The following is an 18,959-nucleotide window of genomic DNA, read 5'->3' as shown; positions in this document are numbered from 1 at the left end:
GGAGTAGGCCTATACAGCGCCTCAGATATGGACGGCTGCCCGGCTCCACTGTTCGTCATCGCGTTTTTTCCAGCGTCCTCCTGCGTATGCATGTATGCGACCGACGGGCTGATTTCATAACGTGGGGAGGAAGAGAGGAATGGGGCTTTGAGAACGAATGAGCACCAGACCAGGTAGGCTCTATGCACCCACAGCGTTAGGCTATCTCTATTCCCGGGCCATGCAGACGGTGCGCTAGAGGAGATGCGGTAGTGGAGGCTGCTGATGCTGCTGTCCGATCAGCTGTTATTTGTGTCTTGAGCATCATCGCCGTGACGGCCAGAGAGATCGAGATCAAGCTCCGGAGCCAGGGACACCGCAGACCAGATAACAGAGGATGGAGTTCAAGCATCTGGTGGAGGCGGCGGAGAAGTGGTGCTCCGGTAACCCGTTCGACCTCATCTTCGCCGAGGAGGACGACGAGAGGCGGCTGGACTTTTACGCAGAGCCCGGCGTCTCCTTCTACGTGCTGTGTCCCGGCGGCACCGACAGTTTCGTAAGTGCAGCTTCTGCAGGGCCTCTAGCTGTGTGCGCGCGCGCGCATTTTGTGCGCGTGCACGTGTGTTCTTATAGGTGTGGGTGGAGGTGGGGTTGCGCCTGCAGGTCCCGGTTTTTCAGCTGATGGACATAGGAGGGGAGGGGAAGGGGGTTTTGGCAAGAGGGGAGGCGATGATGTCATCTCAGTTTGAGTGCCCCCCCCTCCTCAACAACATGCAGTTCCTCTGTGGTGTGTTTTCCTCCATCATTATCAAATGCGATAACCCTCTGAACCACTACACCACCACGCTAGCTAGGTTAGAAAACCATGGGGCCTATCATTTTCAAAATAAAAGTCCCACAAACAATTGTTCTGTGTTGTATTTGGAGCACAAACTAACAAAATTGAAAAAAAACAAAAAAAAACTTGAGGAGATCTAAGAAAAAGATCAGTTACTATTTTCTCCTTTACTGTCAGTTTTATTTTTAGCCATGAAGGCAAACACTCGTTGCCAAAAAGCTCAAACTCAAGAAGGCCACTTCTTTTCACAGTTAAGTCACACTGATTTATAAGATTTTAGAGGTTGTTGTAATGCAGGTAATGATTAAATATTTAACAAGGAACCCATTTTTATCACTTTATTTTGAAGGAACTGGCGCCACTTGTCTGCTCTGAACCAGTACAACTGATTCCAGAGAAACACTTGTAATATTGTAGTATATTATATTATAGTAGCTGTGTTGGTATATCATACTATAGTTATATAGCACAGTGTGGTTTTAATTCAAAGTTTATCTCTAGAGACTTGGAAAGAGTTGGAAAAATGATCTCATGTTAGACTCGTTTTGCATAAAACAGTCACATTAAAAACCTTAAGCAATATCAGAAGCAGCCTTGAAAACGAATGATGCAGCTTAAGATTCCCTGCACTCCCAGAAACAATAGTGAGATACTGTATGAGCTCAGTGTAGCCCTGCTGCTCCAGTCATCCACAGACTGTCTTGACACAGCTCACTGGCTCCATCCTATACCAGTGTGGTGCAGTGGTGGTGCTATGAGCCCTAAAGCTCTGGAGGCCAGACCCCGCCCTGCTCCCTCCCCCTGCACAGTGACAGGGGCTAAGAGGGGTGGGGAGCAGATGGAGATGACCCAGGAGCCAGGGCGTCTGTTCAGTCAGTAACACATTATGTCACACAACGCGTGCCAACGTTGTGTGTTCGCAAGGCCCTGGCTCGGACTGTCCCGCACACAGCAGAGCAGGGGCTTTCCATGGCTGATGATCAAAAAGAGAAAAATACAAAACCAGACAAAGCATCACAGACGAATATCATTACAGGGAGGCGGCACACTGAAGGGTTAAACAGCAAAGTCATACACGCAAGATGCAAGTGTATAAATACATCATGTGAATTGTTGAAAGTCTTTCTTCCTTTTGTTTCACTGTATCTTCCTCTCAACTATCTGCTTTAACACACACACACACACACACACACACACACACACACACACACACACACACATGCGTTCAAGTTCTTTGTCTGCTGTGCTCTCTCAAATTAGCTAGAATAACTCTCTGTCTCTCTGTAGGACGCTAGAGATCTGGTTACACTCACTCAATCAATACTGCTATCAGCAGGATGTCTCACATGTTGTCTTCCCCTACCCTCTTCTCTCTCTCTCTCTCTCACACACACACACACACACACACACACACGCGTGCATTCCTTGTCAGTTTACTGTATGTTGTTTTTCCCAGAGCGGTGTGTACCTACCCAGCACATGAGCTTGTCCACTAGAGGGTGCTGTGAGCTCACACCCACCCTTGCAACAGTACAGCTGCACATCACTGTGCTAAACTCTGTAATTTCCCCCCAGGGTGCGTCTTAGTAGTTTTCAGTAATCCAGGTCATGTGACGATACAGTGTTACAGTGAAAACAACAACTAGATTTTGCAACATGGCCTTGAAGACGTTCCTCTGCTCACCTGGGATTTGCTGGGAAGTGTGCTCGGCCTGTGTGCTGAGATGCAACCTCGTGGGAGAGTCCGTCCGTCCATCCATGTGAATAGTGAAGCAGCCATCCCTGAACAGTCAGGGCAGGATAGCATGACATTACTCCTCTCTGCAACGCTAGTAACATTTTTACCCAACACTGTTTCATGCCTTTTTCACATGACTCTGGTGTGACCCTATGAAACTAAACCTTAAATTCCATTAGTTTACCTATTAACAGTGTTTGAATGGAGGTTTTCAATGAATAATTAAAATGATTTAAAACAACTTTATAGTAAAAATTATCAAGATGACAAGAAAAACAGAAAGTCCATCCTGTGTGGATCTAATTGTATTAAAACACCTTAACTTATCACCTAATCAATGAGTTAAAGTGAAGATTTAGGATAAAGCTGGGATATGTGTAATGTCATTTTTATATTGTGTGGGTTCCTAACCTTTCAAAACTGTGCACACAGATTCTTAATGTTACCATATTCAAATCATTAAAACAGTATTACATCGGCCTCACCCAAGCGTTTTGACAAAGCAGAGCATCTGCTATGTTTTACACATCCCAGTTATTTACTCTAGGTCAGTCTACTCTGCCAGGTGTCCCTAATAACATTACTTAATACATAACCAAACAGTTTGGCCTTTAGACTTCAATTAAACAACACTAAAACAAGGTGGAATTGCTCCAGCGGCCTGTCCTGTGTTTATCTAACATTTCCTGTAAGTGATACAAGGTTGTATCTTTTATGTCTATTATTAAGGTCATTTATTTAATATTGATAGTTGTTAGTCGTAAAGATGTAGATATCTCCCTGTACCGGCCTTTAGGGCTCATACTGGCTGCATCCATCAGATTACACAGACCTTGAAGTAAGAAAGAGTTATCGTGGCTACAGTGAATTACAATGGCAGTGCACTTGACTGGCACATGTGTGATATGTTTACAGGGATTTATGTAATGAATGCAAAGGGAAGCAGCTGTTGTATTGTTTCACACTTTACAACAAGGAACACAAAGTCCTGAACAAAGACATCCTGACTAAGTGTGTCATTCGTGAGCTAATGGTGGATTCCCAGGCTCAGTAGCCTCTTGTTTGGAGTGGTGCTTGTGTCTGCTCTCCTTGACAATAAGTAATGGAGTGAAGTCATCATGAAGTAACGGTGCTCTTCTCTTAAACAGCTATTGTATTATATCTGTGGCACAGGGAAGTTGTGATTAGTTTTGCTTTTGCTTTATTGAGTCTCTGATTTAATGATTCATGAAGAAACTGTTAATCATTTGACACCGGCTCATTAACATCCCTTGTCATAGTCCGTCTTGTGTAATTTATCATTATCTAACATGCGGAACTTGATTCTAGTGTATCAATGACCTACTGACTTCGTTGAGCACTTTGTTATTGAGCAGTTCGCTCCTCATCTGTTTCTTAGTAAATATTCAGGGTTTTGTGTTTGTTCAGTTTTCATGCCTTTCTTTGCTGCCTTTCCTTGAACAAATGGCTCTTCAACTGGTTAAATTGCTTTGCTCTAGTTTTTCTGTGCAGTATCGCCTGTAACCCAGCTTCTCTACGTATATTTACTCTTATTGCTGTAAGTTGTGTGTCCACATGAGGTGAAGCAGGTGTGGTGGTATAATTCCACCCATTTAGTAGTTTATGTGGTGTTTCTTTCATCGCTGCTTGGAAACGGCAACGGGAGTGATGTTTGTTAATAGTTGTGTTTTTCTGTGTGTGTCTGTGTGTGCGTGTAGCATGTGTGGAGCGAGAGTGAGGACTGCCTCCCCTTTCTACAACTGGCCCAGGACTACATCTCCTCCTGCGGGAAGAAGACCCTCCTGGAGGTGCTGGAGAAGGTCTTCACGTCCTTCAGGCCTGTAAGGAACCAACACAGAGTTATGGTTTACTTTACCACACACTGCACGATGAGCAGCACACTGACCTCTGCTTGCTGTGTCTGCAGTTTTTACAGTCCTGATACATTCTGTTCTCGGTGGTACTGCACAGACAAAACATCGTGTTGAACTCCACTCTGAAAACTTTCATGTAGCCCTGCTTTATCAGGCAGCAAATGATACAACACTAGAATGGGATAAAGACTGTGATGTTATTTCTGAGAATATTCCAATCTGGTAATATTACTGTAATTTTATTTTCAACAAACCTCAAGGAGAGGTAGTGGTTTACTCTGCCTGAAGGCGAGCTTTGTTATCATTGTACACATACCACCATGAAATCACGAAGGAACTAAAACCCCTTATTTTATTACAATAAAAATCCCATGTATCTATCAATAATGATGTAATTTTTATGAGATAATGTTATAATGGACAGCATGTACCTTTAATGCGTTGTAATAGTAATAGATTTATGAAAGGGTTATGTTTAGTGTTAAGGTTATTAGGCATTTATTTCCTCATTTGGTGACTACATTAATGAAATCATTTATACCAAATCTGTCAAATCAATAATTGATACATTTCTTATAAATATCATATGAATGTGTAAATTAAAGGGAAAGGAAAGTCATATATCCCTTAAATGTAGTGGGACCTTTAATGACTTTCCAAATACCAAATATAGATTAAATAAAGACATCAATGTTAGCATAAGGGCTGTGGACAGGGGGCTACATTTAGCCCGGCTCTGTTCTAAGGTTACAAATGCTGCCTACCTGAGCTCACACATTATATGAGAGGCCCACTAACTCCCCCTGGGTCTCAGCTGATCGTCTGGCAGCCACACAGTAATGGCGAGACTCCAGGAAGTCACTTCACCCGGCCAACAAACAAAAGTCTCACCCATTACCCCATATAAAACCACAAGACGCCCTTTTTTCTAACCTTGATTTGTGTTGATCGAACAATAACATGTTTGTGTGTGAGCTTAAAATGTGCTGCGGCTTCATATTGTACCATGAATATCTACATCTAGCTCTCAGCGAGAAAGGGAAAGTGTGTTTTCAGGAGTAAATAAGAAAACCAAACCATATTAGGGCCATTTACACACATTATGATACATCCATGTCTCTAACAGCAGCTCCTCTGTCTCTCTCTCTCTCTCTCTGTTAGCTGCTGGGTCTTCCAGACCTAGACGACGACAGCTTCGAGCACTACCACACTGACATGGAGGGGGAACCAGGGCCTGACCAACAGCAGATGGGGGTCAGCCAGCAGTGATGAGGCCCACGAGGAGGCCTGCAGCTGCAGGGCAGAGCTGCCTATGAGCCCTGGGCCTCCACTCATCAGCCCAAACACTCTTATCCAAACACACACACACACATACTTACAGTCGACTTGCTAAAAAAAAATGCACCACCATGTTCTTGAATGTCTCAGTGGCTTTGCTTCCCAAAGAGTGCACTCTGTTGCACTTTGTTGACCCCTACTAAACACACATGAACACACACACACATACACATACACATTAGGGCTACGTGAGCTGTAGCCATGTACAATGCAAGAATCATAATCATTCACCATTTGGTTAGTTAAAGTTCCACAGCACAGCAATATTACATCAGCCTCAGCTGGCTTTGTTATGCAGAAATACAGTCCGATGTTATTGCAATACACACTTCCCCCCGTGGCTTTGGAGATGAATGTGACAGATAACCTACTTTCCCCGCGTGTCTGTTAGCGCGGAGGATACGTGAGCGCCAGATGAGAGATGAATGGGTGAAAGCTGACGGTTTGTGGCCAGCATGAGGCAAACGGGGGTGACGCAAAGAGGAGAGGAAGGAGGGTTGCTGTGGCAACAGAAAAGCGGTACAACGTCTCATTCGGAGAGAGAGAGGGAGAGAGGGGGAGGAAAGGAGGGGACGGAGGATGTGTGGCGGTGATGAGGAGTCAGGTGGGGCAGCTCTCATCCTTAAAACCTGTTTTCAACCCCACTGTTCCAATAGTTGCATAGGTTACAGTCAAAATGCATCTCACACATTGGCTCCTCATGTGGAAAGTGTTCAGCTTTACAAGTAGCATGGGTCATATTTTGGAGGCGTGTCTCTTTAGTGTTTCCAAGAGTTAGAAGTCACTTTAACAAAGAAGTTTTTAATGAGTGTTACGATCACATGACCATCACAACAAAGGCTCATGCTGCAGCTTAAGGCCCTTCCTGGTTTGGGTATCTCGTTGTCACATGACACTCTTAGTTCTTGTAGTCTTCCTGGTTGCTGGTGGTTCACAGTTTAGCCTCTCAATGATGAGATACACACTCCTGAATTTAGCCCACATCTCTTTCGCGCGTGTTGTTTTGAATGAACTTGCTTCTTTCAAGGTTTTCGCCTGACCATAAATTTAATGAGTGCACACCCAAACCCCCCCACCCCCACCCCCTCGAGTGCTATCACAGGGAAGAGAAAATATTATCATCAGCCTCCCTTCGCCTACCCTGTTATTTCTAATCTGACAGTGTGTTGTTGTATGTCACCTCCAGTGCACTGTGATGCTTCAGCCCCCCAGCCCCCACCTCGCCTTCGACCACTCGATCCACATACCAGACTGCATCAGATTTAAATATATCTTTAGCCCGTTTACTTTGGCTTGTAAATGTTTTTGTCTTTTTATTGTCTCTTTGAATGTTTCTCATGCAGTGTATCTTCCGTTTGCCCTCCGATGTGTGTGAAATTGTTCAATAAACCGTGTGAACAGAGCCAGTGCTCCACAGGCGTGTGTTGGTGGTGGTGGTGTGTGTGTGTGTGTGTGTTTTTGTCTTAATGGCCTGGAGTTAATGGAACACAAGGCGTTCAACATGGAGGGCCTTTCATATCACACAGTGGACTGGTGACCTGCTGCTGTGCCAACAGCCCCGCTGGTGTTACTGGGCTTGACGTCACGCGCCACCTGACGCGCCCATTCAAGCCTGCGTCAAGCAGGAGGCTGAGGGAGGCCTGGACAGGAAGCAATTATTGGTGTTTCAAAGTAAAAGCATGAAAGGTGCTTGTTGAATTCCAGGGGGCAGCTGTTCCCTGGCCACAAGCAGATGGCAGCAGGATGCTTTTGTAGTGTTTGTACCATTATCTGTTACTAAAGAACAAATCTGGGGTACTATATTGAGATCATATAATATAACTTTATACTCTGCAATTTCTTTAGAGTACTCTATTGATTGCACAAGACAACTAGTCCCTCGCCATAACTATTTGCATTTTGCACATGAAACAGAAACTGCAACAGTTCAAAAAAATAGTTAAAATCAAATCCACCTCAACCTTACAACAGTAAAATGTTATTTGCACATTGATATATCAATACTAATAATTGAAGAATCTAATATTATTATGGCACTTTCACTAGGCTACATTTCCTCATTATTCCATAATTTAATGGCATTTACTGGTTTACTTTTAAAGAGGTGTCCTTGTATGGTAGTAATTGAAAAGGTCTGAATATCTTCTTCGCCACCAGGAGGTTATTAAAAATTAAATGCAAAAAAGCCGAACAAAGGACAGTGCTATAAACTATATACACATTGCTGCTGCAAATACATTGTGGGAGATACGATGGGAGAAAAACAGCTGGAGAAGATATCCTTCTCAGTATAGGATACTGGATATAGACAGTTTTATAGGCTACTTTTACTTTGAAGGCGAATAGGTCTCATTCTGGCGGACTTCTGGGTAAATTGACGGGGCTGTCTCGCGGAGGGAGGAGGGCAATCCCTGCTTTTATTTTTCTTTCCAGACGAACACAGTTGAGCACAAAAACAAACTTGAACCAGGCGAGCTTTGGGTCAACACTTGAGCTTATGTGCTCGTCTGGGGCGGAGGCGTTGAGGACGTTTCACCGAAGAGATCATTACCCTTCTTTATTTCTTCATTGTTGGAAAAAAAAAAGGGAAGGGCTCTGACAAGAAAAAAAAAACAACCATTTGGAAATTAAGTTGTGCGTCAGTGAGTGCGCACATTACGCACGGAGCACAGTATGAAAGTTTGAGATGTTGGATCAGCTCGCCTGCATTGTTGTTCGTGCGTTAGGTTTTATTTCCTCTGTTGGTGTCAGATCTTCAGGACTCACTGCGACCATGTGCCGTGGCTAAAAACTTTAAAGCGCACTCTAAAAACCTTGAGGAGGAAAGCCTGAGACAGCATGGGGGCCAAACAGAGCAGTCAGGTATTTGACGGCAGAACTCGGGCTTATTCCAGCTCCGATCTCCCATCTTCAAACTCCAGCGGCGGGGAGAGGATTGCTGGGTTTAGGTACACAAATGGACCCGATGGTCCCCGGATCCGGTACACGGGCGGAGGACCGACCAGCTCCGGGCTCAGTATACCGACCGGCGGCAGGTCAGGGTCTCGTGGACACAATCAGAGTCTCGATGGCACAGATGGTGACGATGAGGAGCAGCTGCCTCCCGACGGCCACAGACTGCTTATAGGGTCGTTACCAGCCCACCTTTCCCCTCACCTGCTGGGAGGTAAGGGTATAACGCATGGGTGGCAAATCACCTACAAAACATCTGGAAACATCACAAAAGAGTAATAAGCTAGACTGTTGTCTAATACCTTCATGATAATGTTAATCTCCTGTTTATTGATCCTGAAATACACAAGAGTAGTGAATAGAGACTTCATATCATACTCCTCTACAATATAGTGCCCATTGTTCCTAATAGGCTTCTGACTGTTGCCCTTATCTCATTCCACTTCCATTTTTAACCTCGTGTGGCATAGCTGTAATATTTCAGCTCTGTTCAGCTCTGTTTGTTCAGCGTTGACATGTCACTGAATGTTTGCTACCATATGTTTATGACATTGCTTCAAGTTCCCATAAAGCGTAAACACATCAGTTGCCAGAGCTGCTTAGTATTTTTCCATTTGACATGTGATACCTGGCATATACTTGTAACTGTCTGATGACTGAGCCCTTTGTTTAGCACTTCTGCACTTTTCATGGAGCCACAGGTGGTTCTGCTGCACTGGTCTGTTGTTTTTTAGCCCTTTGTCGTCATCTTCTTCTTCTTTTTCTCCTTCTTCTTTGTGTCTTGCAAAACTGACTTGTTTTTCACTCCAGCTAAGAGGGAAGAGTGCACTATGTAGGTCAGCAGATAAGAGCTTCCTGCTGGTTACACATTGCCTGATACACTCATACACACACACACTCATGTACAACTTCCTGAATCCACAAGTCTAGCTGTTTCACAACTGGTGGGTCGTCTCCAGACCAGACCACAACAGAAGATCAAACTCACGTAACAGGGCCAGTATACTCATCTAACACCCGTGTTATTAGGGGAAAAAAAACAAACAACACTTTTGTAAAACAGATCTGAACTTGTATTGTATATTTTCCCAGAATCCCCCCCACCCCACCCTTCGTCTGATTACTGGCACAGGTCATTTCCTTGACGAGCGTGCGTAATCACAAGTAACCTCATCAATAACCTTTGTTCATTAGATACATGTGATCTTGACTTTACAGTCCTCACCTCCCCTACAAACACATGACACAAACATGAGGTTAACAGGCAGCCGAGCAGCAGAGATAATGACTGCCTGCATATAGGTTGCATTTGTTGTTTTCTCAACCGCTGTGTTATAACGTTAAACAGCAGGTTAGCTTATCTCAGGTCAAGCAGCTCCTGACCTATTAATCTTGATGCAGCTGAGAAATGCAGAGGGTTGTGAGGTTAAGTGTATCTGGGTCGAACTAATGAATCTACTTTGAATTTTATTTTTACACAATCACAAATAAGGGGCAATAAATATTAAGGCAGCTCAGTTTGAGGATGGATTCATGGCAATGACACGTTAATATTGTATTATGTTTAGGTAAGCAGATTGTTACAGATTGTGTATAGCAGACAGACAGCTGCTAAGTGCATGCAGGTGTTAGGACCTGTGGGACGGTTAAAGACTGTTACAGATCATGCAGACAGTCCCACGCCCTTTCTTGTGTACATATCAATAAATGATTATGTGAAGTGACGCTGGGAGACATCTGGGTCCTCATGTTTGTGTTTTTCCTCCCAGGCTTCCACTGTCCTGTCTGCTCCAAGTTCATGGCGACGGATGAAATAGAGAAGCACCTTCTGATGTGTTTCAGCAAAACACGGCTCACCTACAACAGTAAGAAATCTGCACTGGAAGCTGAGGTGTATGGTTTTGGTTTTTAGACACAGTGACCTGGTGCATCCTTCAGTCTTCAGTCAGTTTGTTTGGCTAAAAATGAATCCACTAACAGTGTATCAGAATGAACAATGACTTATATAAATGAAGTTGCTTCAGAGGGTAGCAATTAGGGATGTCACGATTATAGATTTTCTTTGCATGATTATTGTCAGAGAAATAATCACGGTATTACGATTATCACGATTATTCTGCATTAATTAATTTCACAACATATGAATGTGTAAAATCAAATACAGTCAAAATATAATGACATTACAAATTTTTACACTAAATATTTTAAGTATCTACTATTCATATATAACCAATTATTAATCCTCCAGTGTTTTAAATATTCAAATCATTAATTGTCACCTATACCAAATGTTTAAGTTTATTTTAATTGTTTGTTTGTTTTTTATTACAAATGAGACACCAACATTTAAATTCCTACCAATCGTATTTTACGTAGGTAATTGGACCAGTATTTCTTACATTTACCTTAACTTTTGTGCACATCTGCCTCTGTGGTTCCAACATAATCTTTTTTGTAAAGTGACGGTATTTAAGAATCTTAACGATTAATTAATTGTGGCGTTTAATACCGCGATTAATTGTGAAAACAAGTAATCGTGACATCCCTAGTAGCAATACCACAATGATTATATCATTAAATATTATAGAGGTTTCCAACTTTTGACCCCTTATGACCCCATAAAATAAATGGGTGTCAACATTGCAGCTTATCAACACAGGTCAGATGTCTTATGTTTATACTAGATTATTATACTGTAGATTTTGAGTGACAGACAATTGTTTTGTTTTCTTTCTTTTTTTTTTAATTTATGCACATATTATGACCCCTCATACTCATTGAAGGACTTCTTTGAGGGTCTGTATATTTCATTCTATAATTACAAATGAATATTACTTGAAATGGTTGGTTTATGTTGCCATATGTTCTGCTATATTTACTGTCGGGTAGTTAAATCAGATTTCAATTCAATATTTTATTGTTATTGTCATAATAACACAGTTATCCATAGCAGTGAGCATCTGGCAAAGAAGTATTGAAGTGCAAAAGTGCCTCACACATTCCAAAATATGTACTGTGTGCCTTTTAGCACAGAAAAACAACAAAAAACAACAATATAGTGCAAGAGGGACACATTGCAGCAGTGTAACATTCATTTCATTACATTATGATAGTTTTTTCATCTTTAAGTTAACTGAGAGTTAGTCAACTCTAACTTTCAAATAAACATAATGGAGTAGAAGTTGCAGTATTTCCTCTGTAAACATCATGGAGAAGTAGAGAGTTGCACAGACAGGAAGTTATCAAGTCACATGAACCTAAAAAAAAGTGCAGTATAAAAATATACTAATTTATGTTCCACCACCGTCTCTCTTCACTTCCCAAGTTTTTTTTGCCGAGTTGTTTCTGCAGCTGGGTCATGAGAATGATAATGAATATATATTAAAACGCATTAAAAGTCTTGTCTTAGATTATAGACTAAAAAAGTTTTGCAGAACTTATTATCCATAGAAATGCATCTGCACCAGGATGTTATGAAAAGCAGTATGAAAAGATCAAAGCAAATGCAGCTGCACATCTATGCAGCCTTTCATAGGCGTGCAGACTTGCTGTGTGAGCACCTGTGTAGAACACACCCATCTATATGTGCACAACCGGGAAAGATAAACACATCCTCTCTGTAGATACAGTTGTCACTACACACACTTTTTGCTTGATGAGGCTTCCTGTGCTTGCAAGTATACAAACAGTAGATTGTTGTTTGTCTTCAAGTGTCGATGCATGTGCAGAGAGAGACACACACACACACGACTTGCACAGAAGCATAACAACATATACACAGATATATAATACAGCATATAGATATTCAAACTCTCTCATACTCTTTGGCCTCAGGTATTGACTGTAGAGCTTGTCAAAGCTGAATATGCAGATTATGGCACGGAAAAAACATGTGCCTTGTTACCTGTTCTCAGTTTCATCTGATCGGAGGCTCAGTTTTCTCTTCCTGTTTTTAAAATACACAATTGAATAAAAGTGAAACTGTGCTCCATAAAAACACACAAACCGAACACCTTTGGTACCAAAGGTTAAACAGATGGTTATGCTGCTCTTAGTGCTTGAACTGAACATCTGATACAGGGTTTGGTGTGCGAGACAGCCCTTTGCTCAGTTTGTCTCTGTATTGTCTTTCTCAGAGGACATCCTGTCCAGAAACTCTGGGGAATGTGCCATCTGTTTAGAAGAGCTGGAGCAGGGAGACACCATTGCCAGACTGCCCTGCCTCTGTATCTACCATAAGGGGTAACTAACACATGCACACACGCTCCCACATACACACACACACAAATCACAAATTAACAGATTTTAACTTGAAATTATTGTGGAACACTATGTTCTCATCAAACTGTTCAAGAAAACAAACAAGTGTTTGTTCCCTGTTTGTTCCACTGACCATAGGTGGTGATGCCAAAATGCATTGTAAAGTCCATTTGAAACTTTTCCCAAAGCCCTGACTTGTCCGTCTCTCACTGCTCCTACCAAAGATAAAATATGTTAATGCAAAACATGTCCAATCTTTTTTGTAGAGAGCCCACAGTCAGTGAATAAACCAAATCAAACAGATGACAGACATCTTGAACCGCAATGAGAAAAAAATATGTGATAGTAATTGCTATAATTATTACAAAAACCCTCCTATTTAACTATTTACTTAAAGTAATGGTTTTGACAAGTAGAGTAAATAACTGCCACTATCTTTAGATAACGTGAGTACAGAGAAATTTGCCTATGCCCTTTTTTTAATCTTCCTTTGACCACAAGAGGTAAAGTCCCTGTTCTCCGCTTCCTGTTTCAGGTGTATAGATGAGTGGTTCGGTGTGAATCGCTCATGTCCGGAGCATCCTGCCGACTAGAAGCTACAAACGTACAGATTCAATCAACTGTGCATCATTGCTGTCGACTGTGTGCCCTGATCATATCCCAACACTGTCTGTTCCAGCCGAGCATCAGCGCTCCTCAGGGATTGTGAGACATTATTTTGCAGGATTATTCATATTGCCTCATGGAACTGCGATGGACTTTGGATATACGTATTTCCCTAGACGTCGTGTGGACGTTCAAAGAACCACTGGTGGAGTCATTTTGTCTCCAGAAAATATGTGAATGTTTCTCTTGCCACCTGCTGGCTTAAAGAGGGATCTGAACTGAACTGTTTGGCTTACAGTAACAGGGTGTGGTTTTAAAGCAGAGGACCTGCATAAGCAGCATGGTGGAAGAGTCTCTGTTCAGCAGAGATTAAGGTGGATGCCTGTTCAAAGACTTGTTTAGAAGGCTGAAGGCTGATGTTGTGCAATGTGAAAACAGCCATACAGAATAAAAGAGACGCCATATCAGCTTTAAGGGATGATTACAGTGTTGATGGTAGTCAGGAACTAGATCCTAATTTCATTGCAAAAATGTGCAAAAATTGGCTTTCACTATCTTTTGTTAAACAATCATATGTCCTAGACCAAATAGTCTAACATGAAATAGTTGGACTTTGTTAATCATTTGGCCATTCAGAACCACCGTCATGTGATTGTGTAGTGTAGTGGTAAAATTAAGGATAGGTTGAGAGACATATCTAATGATGATTCATATACTCTCTCTAAGGAGTGCCATAATATGCTGCTATGTGATAGACTGGAAAGTTTTCCTATAACCTTTGAACCATTGTCATTGTACTGTGTATTTGTACTGTAATGAGTTGCACAACAATAAATGTTTTGTCTTATGTGTCTTTCCTGCATAAATGATTCCATGTTTCTCTATATATCAATATGCCAATCAAAAAGAAAACATCCTTCAAAATACAATTAACTGATGGTATGACTTATGCACTGTTTCTGTGGGGCAGTAATAGATGAGAGGAACGAGGAATGAGGAAATGCAAGGAATTTAGATCAAGCCAACATGACACAGAAACCTACTGTATGGTGTCACATATTTCCAGTAGGAAGTAGGCCACAATGCAAGCAAAACAGCTGATCCCCAAAATTATGAAGAGAGGAGTGAAGAGAAGTAACATTTCCCGAGGAGTGGGCACTGGGCATGCAGGAACATGGATGAAGTGGTTCAAATGTTCTCGATGTTGCAAAATGAGCAGTCTTATGAAATGTTGTCTTTCAACTTACTTGAACATTTACAAAGATAATAGCTCTGTATTTTTTTTGTAAGTATTTTTCTAATGACAAATCGGAAAGACTCTAGGAGGAGGAAGTGTTTGTAGGATAGCTTTTACCTGAAAATAAATGACATGAACTTAATTGTGCGCTTCATTAAGGAGATTAATTTAGTAATATGGATATAACCTTTTTAGGTCATATTCACTTGACAAATGTTAGAAACTAAAAATCACCTCACATTTGTCAATAACAAGCTGTCTTCATTCCAATCAATCTTATAGAAATACATTTCTATTGTTCCATTGGAGGATTATTGGAGTCCATGGAGGTATAGGTTACTTAGGCCTCTTGTCAATTGAAGAATCTTTCACTCCCTAAAGAACATTGAGGGAGTAAATGATGGTCCTTGTGTATTTGCTGTCAATATTCGTGTTGTAATGTTGTTATGTGATGTTATTGAATGAAAATTGATGCATAATGTCACTGTAACTCGATCTTATGAATCCACAACGTTTAGATTTTGAAGCATACACAAACTTTAATGGTTCATTAATTGTACGCACAAGCAACGTCATCACGTCACGTCGACGCTGTCTCTCGTCGATGACGTCGCGCGTACCGCAACGTACCATTGACGAACGAGGTTGTTTCACCAACAATCTACCCTTTTTACTACATAGGATATTTACTTGGCCACTAAACCAACTTCGTTTTGTACTTTTGGGTAAGATAAGTGTTTCTTTGTTATATGACATATGGTTTATTCCAGTCTAGTAAAGTTATTTCTCTCTTTATCCAGACTTTTCGTCGGCTAGCTAAGGCTAATTCCTGCTTGCTAGTATCAGCAGGCTAGCTAAAAGGCTAATACAAGCCGAAGTCCCGATTGTTCTGGGTGTTAACGTCGCTCTAACCCTTTGCTTTATGTGAAGCTAATGTTCAGTGTTATTGATTTCAGCTTGGGGGACGACAACTTAGAGTCAAGATGTCGTACATGCTCCCACATCTTCATAATGGCTGGCAGGTTGACCAAGCCATCCTGTCTGAGGAGGACCGAGTCCTCGTGATCCGCTTCGGACACGACTGGGACCCAACATGTATGAAAATGGACGAAGTCCTGTACAGCATTGCAGAAAAGGTTTGATCACTATCCATCCTCACTAGCATTGGCTCTCCCTCCGCGTATAAATAGTGTAAACGCGCTGAATAGCTTCACCTGCTGGTCTGTAGTAACACATGCACAATAAAGTCAGAAAATAAATGTAAACACGAGGCTCTCTGGTTGTTTACAGGGGGCCACATTGAGTCAAACATGTACAGCAACAGAGACCAGCCCGAGACCTCTATATCTCAGTAAAACTCATCCAGCTCATTCATTAACAGTTCTTAGTTCTTAGACCAGTCATGTCCAAACTATCTGACGAAGGGCCGGTGTGGCTGCAGGTTTCTGTTCCAACCCAGCAGCACCACCACCACCACACCAGATTTGACTGATTTAATCAACTGATCTGAGATCTTCAAGAAGTAGATTGGTCAAACTGTGTGCTCTTGGTTGGTTGGAACAAAAAACAGCAACCACACAGCACTTTGAGGAATAGTTTGGACATGCCTGTCTTAGAACAAAAATATCAGAACATGTAAAAACAGTTAGCAGGAACCTTTCATTGATGTAATATAATGGATATTGTGACCACAAGTTGAAAAAGTCACAATACTTCTACCAGCTGCTGATGTGTAGTACTTCTGCAAAGACTGTAAATGATGTATAGGCTTCTGTCTGGTGCTATTGAAACTCCACTGGGAGTTTCTTAGCTTGGATAATTGTTGCCACTGGAGTAATTGGCCTTAGATGTTAAATGCTGGATTATTAGTTGTTCTTAGCAGGACCTCATATGATTGCAAGGATACAGAGGAATAACTGAATGTGAGACAGTAGTGAGGGGGAAAGATTTATCGTTTGACTTAAACGATTGAAATAAGGTCCAGGTTGTAAAAAACGGCACTTCTCCTTTATGCATATCTACAGATTTCTCGCTGTTAAGTTGTGAAAAGGCAGAGGAAATTTTTCTCAATGACAAGTATCTTAGCATCAGCTTCAGGCTAAAATGTAACTTTTAAATGTTGGTTAGGGAGTTGCCAGTTAAAGTGTTACGCAATGAATGAACTGACAAACCAGGATCTGTAATTTGTATTGAATCCACAGGCCAAGAAACTTGTTTTGTTTACCTCAGCAGGAGCAGACCCTTCCTCGTCACACTGTTGTGCCTTTTATGTTGAAAGTACTTTGCTGTTCATAGTTAACCATTATAACATTGTGCTTGTCTACGTGTCTTCTAATAGGTAAAGAACTTTGCTGTCATTTACTTGGTGGACATCACCGAAGTGCCTGACTTCAACAAAATGTACGAGTTGTACGACCCCTGCACTGTCATGTTCTTTTTCAGGTAAGACTGAGTGTCTGGCATTGCCCTCACAATGATGTTATCTTAAAGGGATAGTTCAACATTTTGGCAAATTGGCCTATTGCCATAATCTCTATACTTTTAGGAGTATGCTCATACCAATTGTCAGTGCAAGCTATTTTTAGAACGGTGGAGCAGAGCCGCAAGCTGCTCAGAGCTACGCTACGGAGGCTCATGGGATTTCTTGGTTTCCCTCATCAAACTCATCAAATACACAATCCAACAACTCCAAAACGCTCTGGTGGACAAGTTGTGACACATTCACCATGCTGAGATAATAATGGAACGTTACGAGACAGAGTTGTTTTCGAGGTAAATACAGAGACTGCTGAGGGAAGTTTTGCATGAATTTACCTTTAAAATGACTCAGTCCCGTAACGTTCCATTATTATCTCATAGCGTGGTGAATGTGCAGGTCACAACTTGTCCAAGAGAGTGTTTTGGAGTTGTTGGATTGTGTATTTGATGAGTTTGATAAGGGAAACCAAGAAATCCAATTAGCCCCTGTAGCTTAGCTCTGCCAAAAAAAATGTGTCAAAATGTTGAACTATCGCTTTAACCATTCATAATTTAGTCATAACATTATTTACTATCCCAGTTTAACCTTCTCATATTGTTGCTGGTTTCCGTCAGGAACAAACACATCATGATTGATTTGGGCACCGGTAACAACAACAAGATCAACTGGACAATGGAGGACAAGCAGGAGATGATAGACATTGTTGAAACAGTCTACAGAGGCGCAAGAAAAGGACGAGGTCTGGTGGTGTCGCCTAAGGATTATTCCACAAAATACAGATATTGATTTTTTTTTTTTTCAACTTTTTTGAGATGTCTTTTTGTCCCTGATTCTTGTGACATAAAAAAAACAGAGACTACAAGTTACAGAAGTCAAGGAAGACCTTTCGCAACTTTATTTGTTTCCACTTGCAAACCAAGACAATATTCTTATAAACGGTCCTGATTGTGTGATGTTGTGCCATTTGTGTTTTTCTGTGTGTAGAATATTATACCATTTTATCAGATTTGTTTGACATTGAGTTGCTTTCTTTTCTCTTCAAACAAGTGCTGAGCAAACCAGACGCATTCAACAAGTCTTCATATTTACTGTTGTAATAAACATGGATATTTACATAGAAAAGTCTTCATTTTTTGATATATTTAATTGTTTTTAATAGTTTTTTTGTACATTTATTATAGGGCAGGTGACAAACGTAGAGTGGCTTCTGCCATGTGGATAAGTCCTGGTATGTAATGTCTGACCTGGACCTGAAAATTGTGCCATACCACAGAATGGACCCATCAACAGACTTAAACACCACTAAACTCTGTAACCACCCACACTAGTATCATAAAGCCCAGGGAGAATATACAGGTGAGAGCTGCAGAAGTACAGTCAAGTGTACAGAACAAACTCCACAGCACCATATGGCATTAAATCAGCTGGAAGGAGCTGATGGCTACGGTTGGTACTTACATCTGCAAACACAGGGCCACAGGTGATGCCAACAATACCACCAAGCAAAGAGGTCAGAAAGTCAAAAATAATCTAATAGAAAAAGACAACAAATTGGTTATCTTTTATGGAAATTAATGCATTTTAAAATTATATTTCATATCATATTGATCTGACAAGAAACAGTGAAATGTCTTTTAATTAATGTTTTTGTGTGTGTG

General features: G+C 41.4%; 3 protein-coding genes across 4 annotated transcripts; all 3 read left to right on the top strand.

Annotated features, from left to right (window-relative positions):
• Positions 1-116: 116 nt before the first annotated feature.
• Positions 117-7,170, top strand: mturn (maturin, neural progenitor differentiation regulator homolog (Xenopus)). 2 transcript variants are annotated; one of them, XM_085791921.1, is made up of 4 exons: positions 117-173; positions 302-535; positions 4,274-4,396; positions 5,591-7,170. In XM_085791921.1, the coding sequence occupies exons 2-4, from the start codon at positions 377-379 to the stop codon at positions 5,696-5,698; spliced, it is 390 nt and encodes a 129-aa protein (XP_085648047.1). In that variant the 5' UTR covers positions 117-173; positions 302-376; the 3' UTR covers positions 5,699-7,170. The 2 variants fall into 2 exon arrangements, with proteins under 2 accessions (XP_085648047.1, XP_085648046.1); XM_085791920.1 differs by having other exon boundaries at positions 117-535.
• A 1,038-nt stretch (positions 7,171-8,208) lies between these two features.
• Positions 8,209-14,436, top strand: LOC146978873 (E3 ubiquitin-protein ligase znrf2-like). Its single transcript, XM_085791919.1, has 4 exons — positions 8,209-8,933; positions 10,489-10,584; positions 12,856-12,961; positions 13,515-14,436. Exons 1-4 carry the CDS (start codon positions 8,606-8,608, stop codon positions 13,570-13,572), a joined length of 588 nt encoding a protein of 195 aa, XP_085648045.1. The 5' UTR covers positions 8,209-8,605; the 3' UTR covers positions 13,573-14,436.
• A 1,350-nt stretch (positions 14,437-15,786) lies between these two features.
• txnl4a (thioredoxin-like 4A) lies at positions 15,787-18,423 on the top strand. Its single transcript, XM_085791918.1, has 3 exons — positions 15,787-15,958; positions 17,161-17,264; positions 17,916-18,423. Exons 1-3 carry the CDS (start codon positions 15,806-15,808, stop codon positions 18,085-18,087), a joined length of 429 nt encoding a protein of 142 aa, XP_085648044.1. The 5' UTR covers positions 15,787-15,805; the 3' UTR covers positions 18,088-18,423.
• The last annotated feature ends 536 nt before the right edge of the window (positions 18,424-18,959 follow it).

This window comes from Trachurus japonicus, chromosome 11 (assembly GCF_045865225.1).
Source record: "Trachurus japonicus isolate A0001 chromosome 11, Traja_1.0".
Classification (NCBI taxonomy): domain Eukaryota; kingdom Metazoa; phylum Chordata; class Actinopteri; order Carangiformes; family Carangidae; genus Trachurus; species Trachurus japonicus.
The sequence above is the reverse complement of the archived record's forward strand: the minus strand, read 5'-3'. Positions and strand labels throughout refer to the sequence as shown.

Excerpts from the sequence above, each read along its gene's own strand:
- mturn (XM_085791921.1), top strand. The coding sequence starts at position 377 with ATGGAGTTCAAGCATCTGGTGGAGGCGGCGGAGAAGTGGTGCTCCGGT. Across the intron at positions 536-4,273 it reads CCGGCGGCACCGACAGTTTC|CATGTGTGGAGCGAGAGTGA; the intron begins GTAAGTGCAGCT and ends GTGTGCGTGTAG. Across the intron at positions 4,397-5,590 it reads TCTTCACGTCCTTCAGGCCT|CTGCTGGGTCTTCCAGACCT; the intron begins GTAAGGAACCAA and ends TCTCTCTGTTAG.
- LOC146978873 (XM_085791919.1), top strand. The coding sequence starts at position 8,606 with ATGGGGGCCAAACAGAGCAGTCAGGTATTTGACGGCAGAACTCGGGCT. Across the intron at positions 8,934-10,488 it reads TTCCCCTCACCTGCTGGGAG|GCTTCCACTGTCCTGTCTGC; the intron begins GTAAGGGTATAA and ends TTTTCCTCCCAG. Across the intron at positions 12,962-13,514 it reads CTCTGTATCTACCATAAGGG|GTGTATAGATGAGTGGTTCG; the intron begins GTAACTAACACA and ends TTCCTGTTTCAG.
- txnl4a (XM_085791918.1), top strand. The coding sequence starts at position 15,806 with ATGTCGTACATGCTCCCACATCTTCATAATGGCTGGCAGGTTGACCAA. Across the intron at positions 15,959-17,160 it reads TGTACAGCATTGCAGAAAAG|GTAAAGAACTTTGCTGTCAT; the intron begins GTTTGATCACTA and ends GTCTTCTAATAG. Across the intron at positions 17,265-17,915 it reads ACTGTCATGTTCTTTTTCAG|GAACAAACACATCATGATTG; the intron begins GTAAGACTGAGT and ends GGTTTCCGTCAG.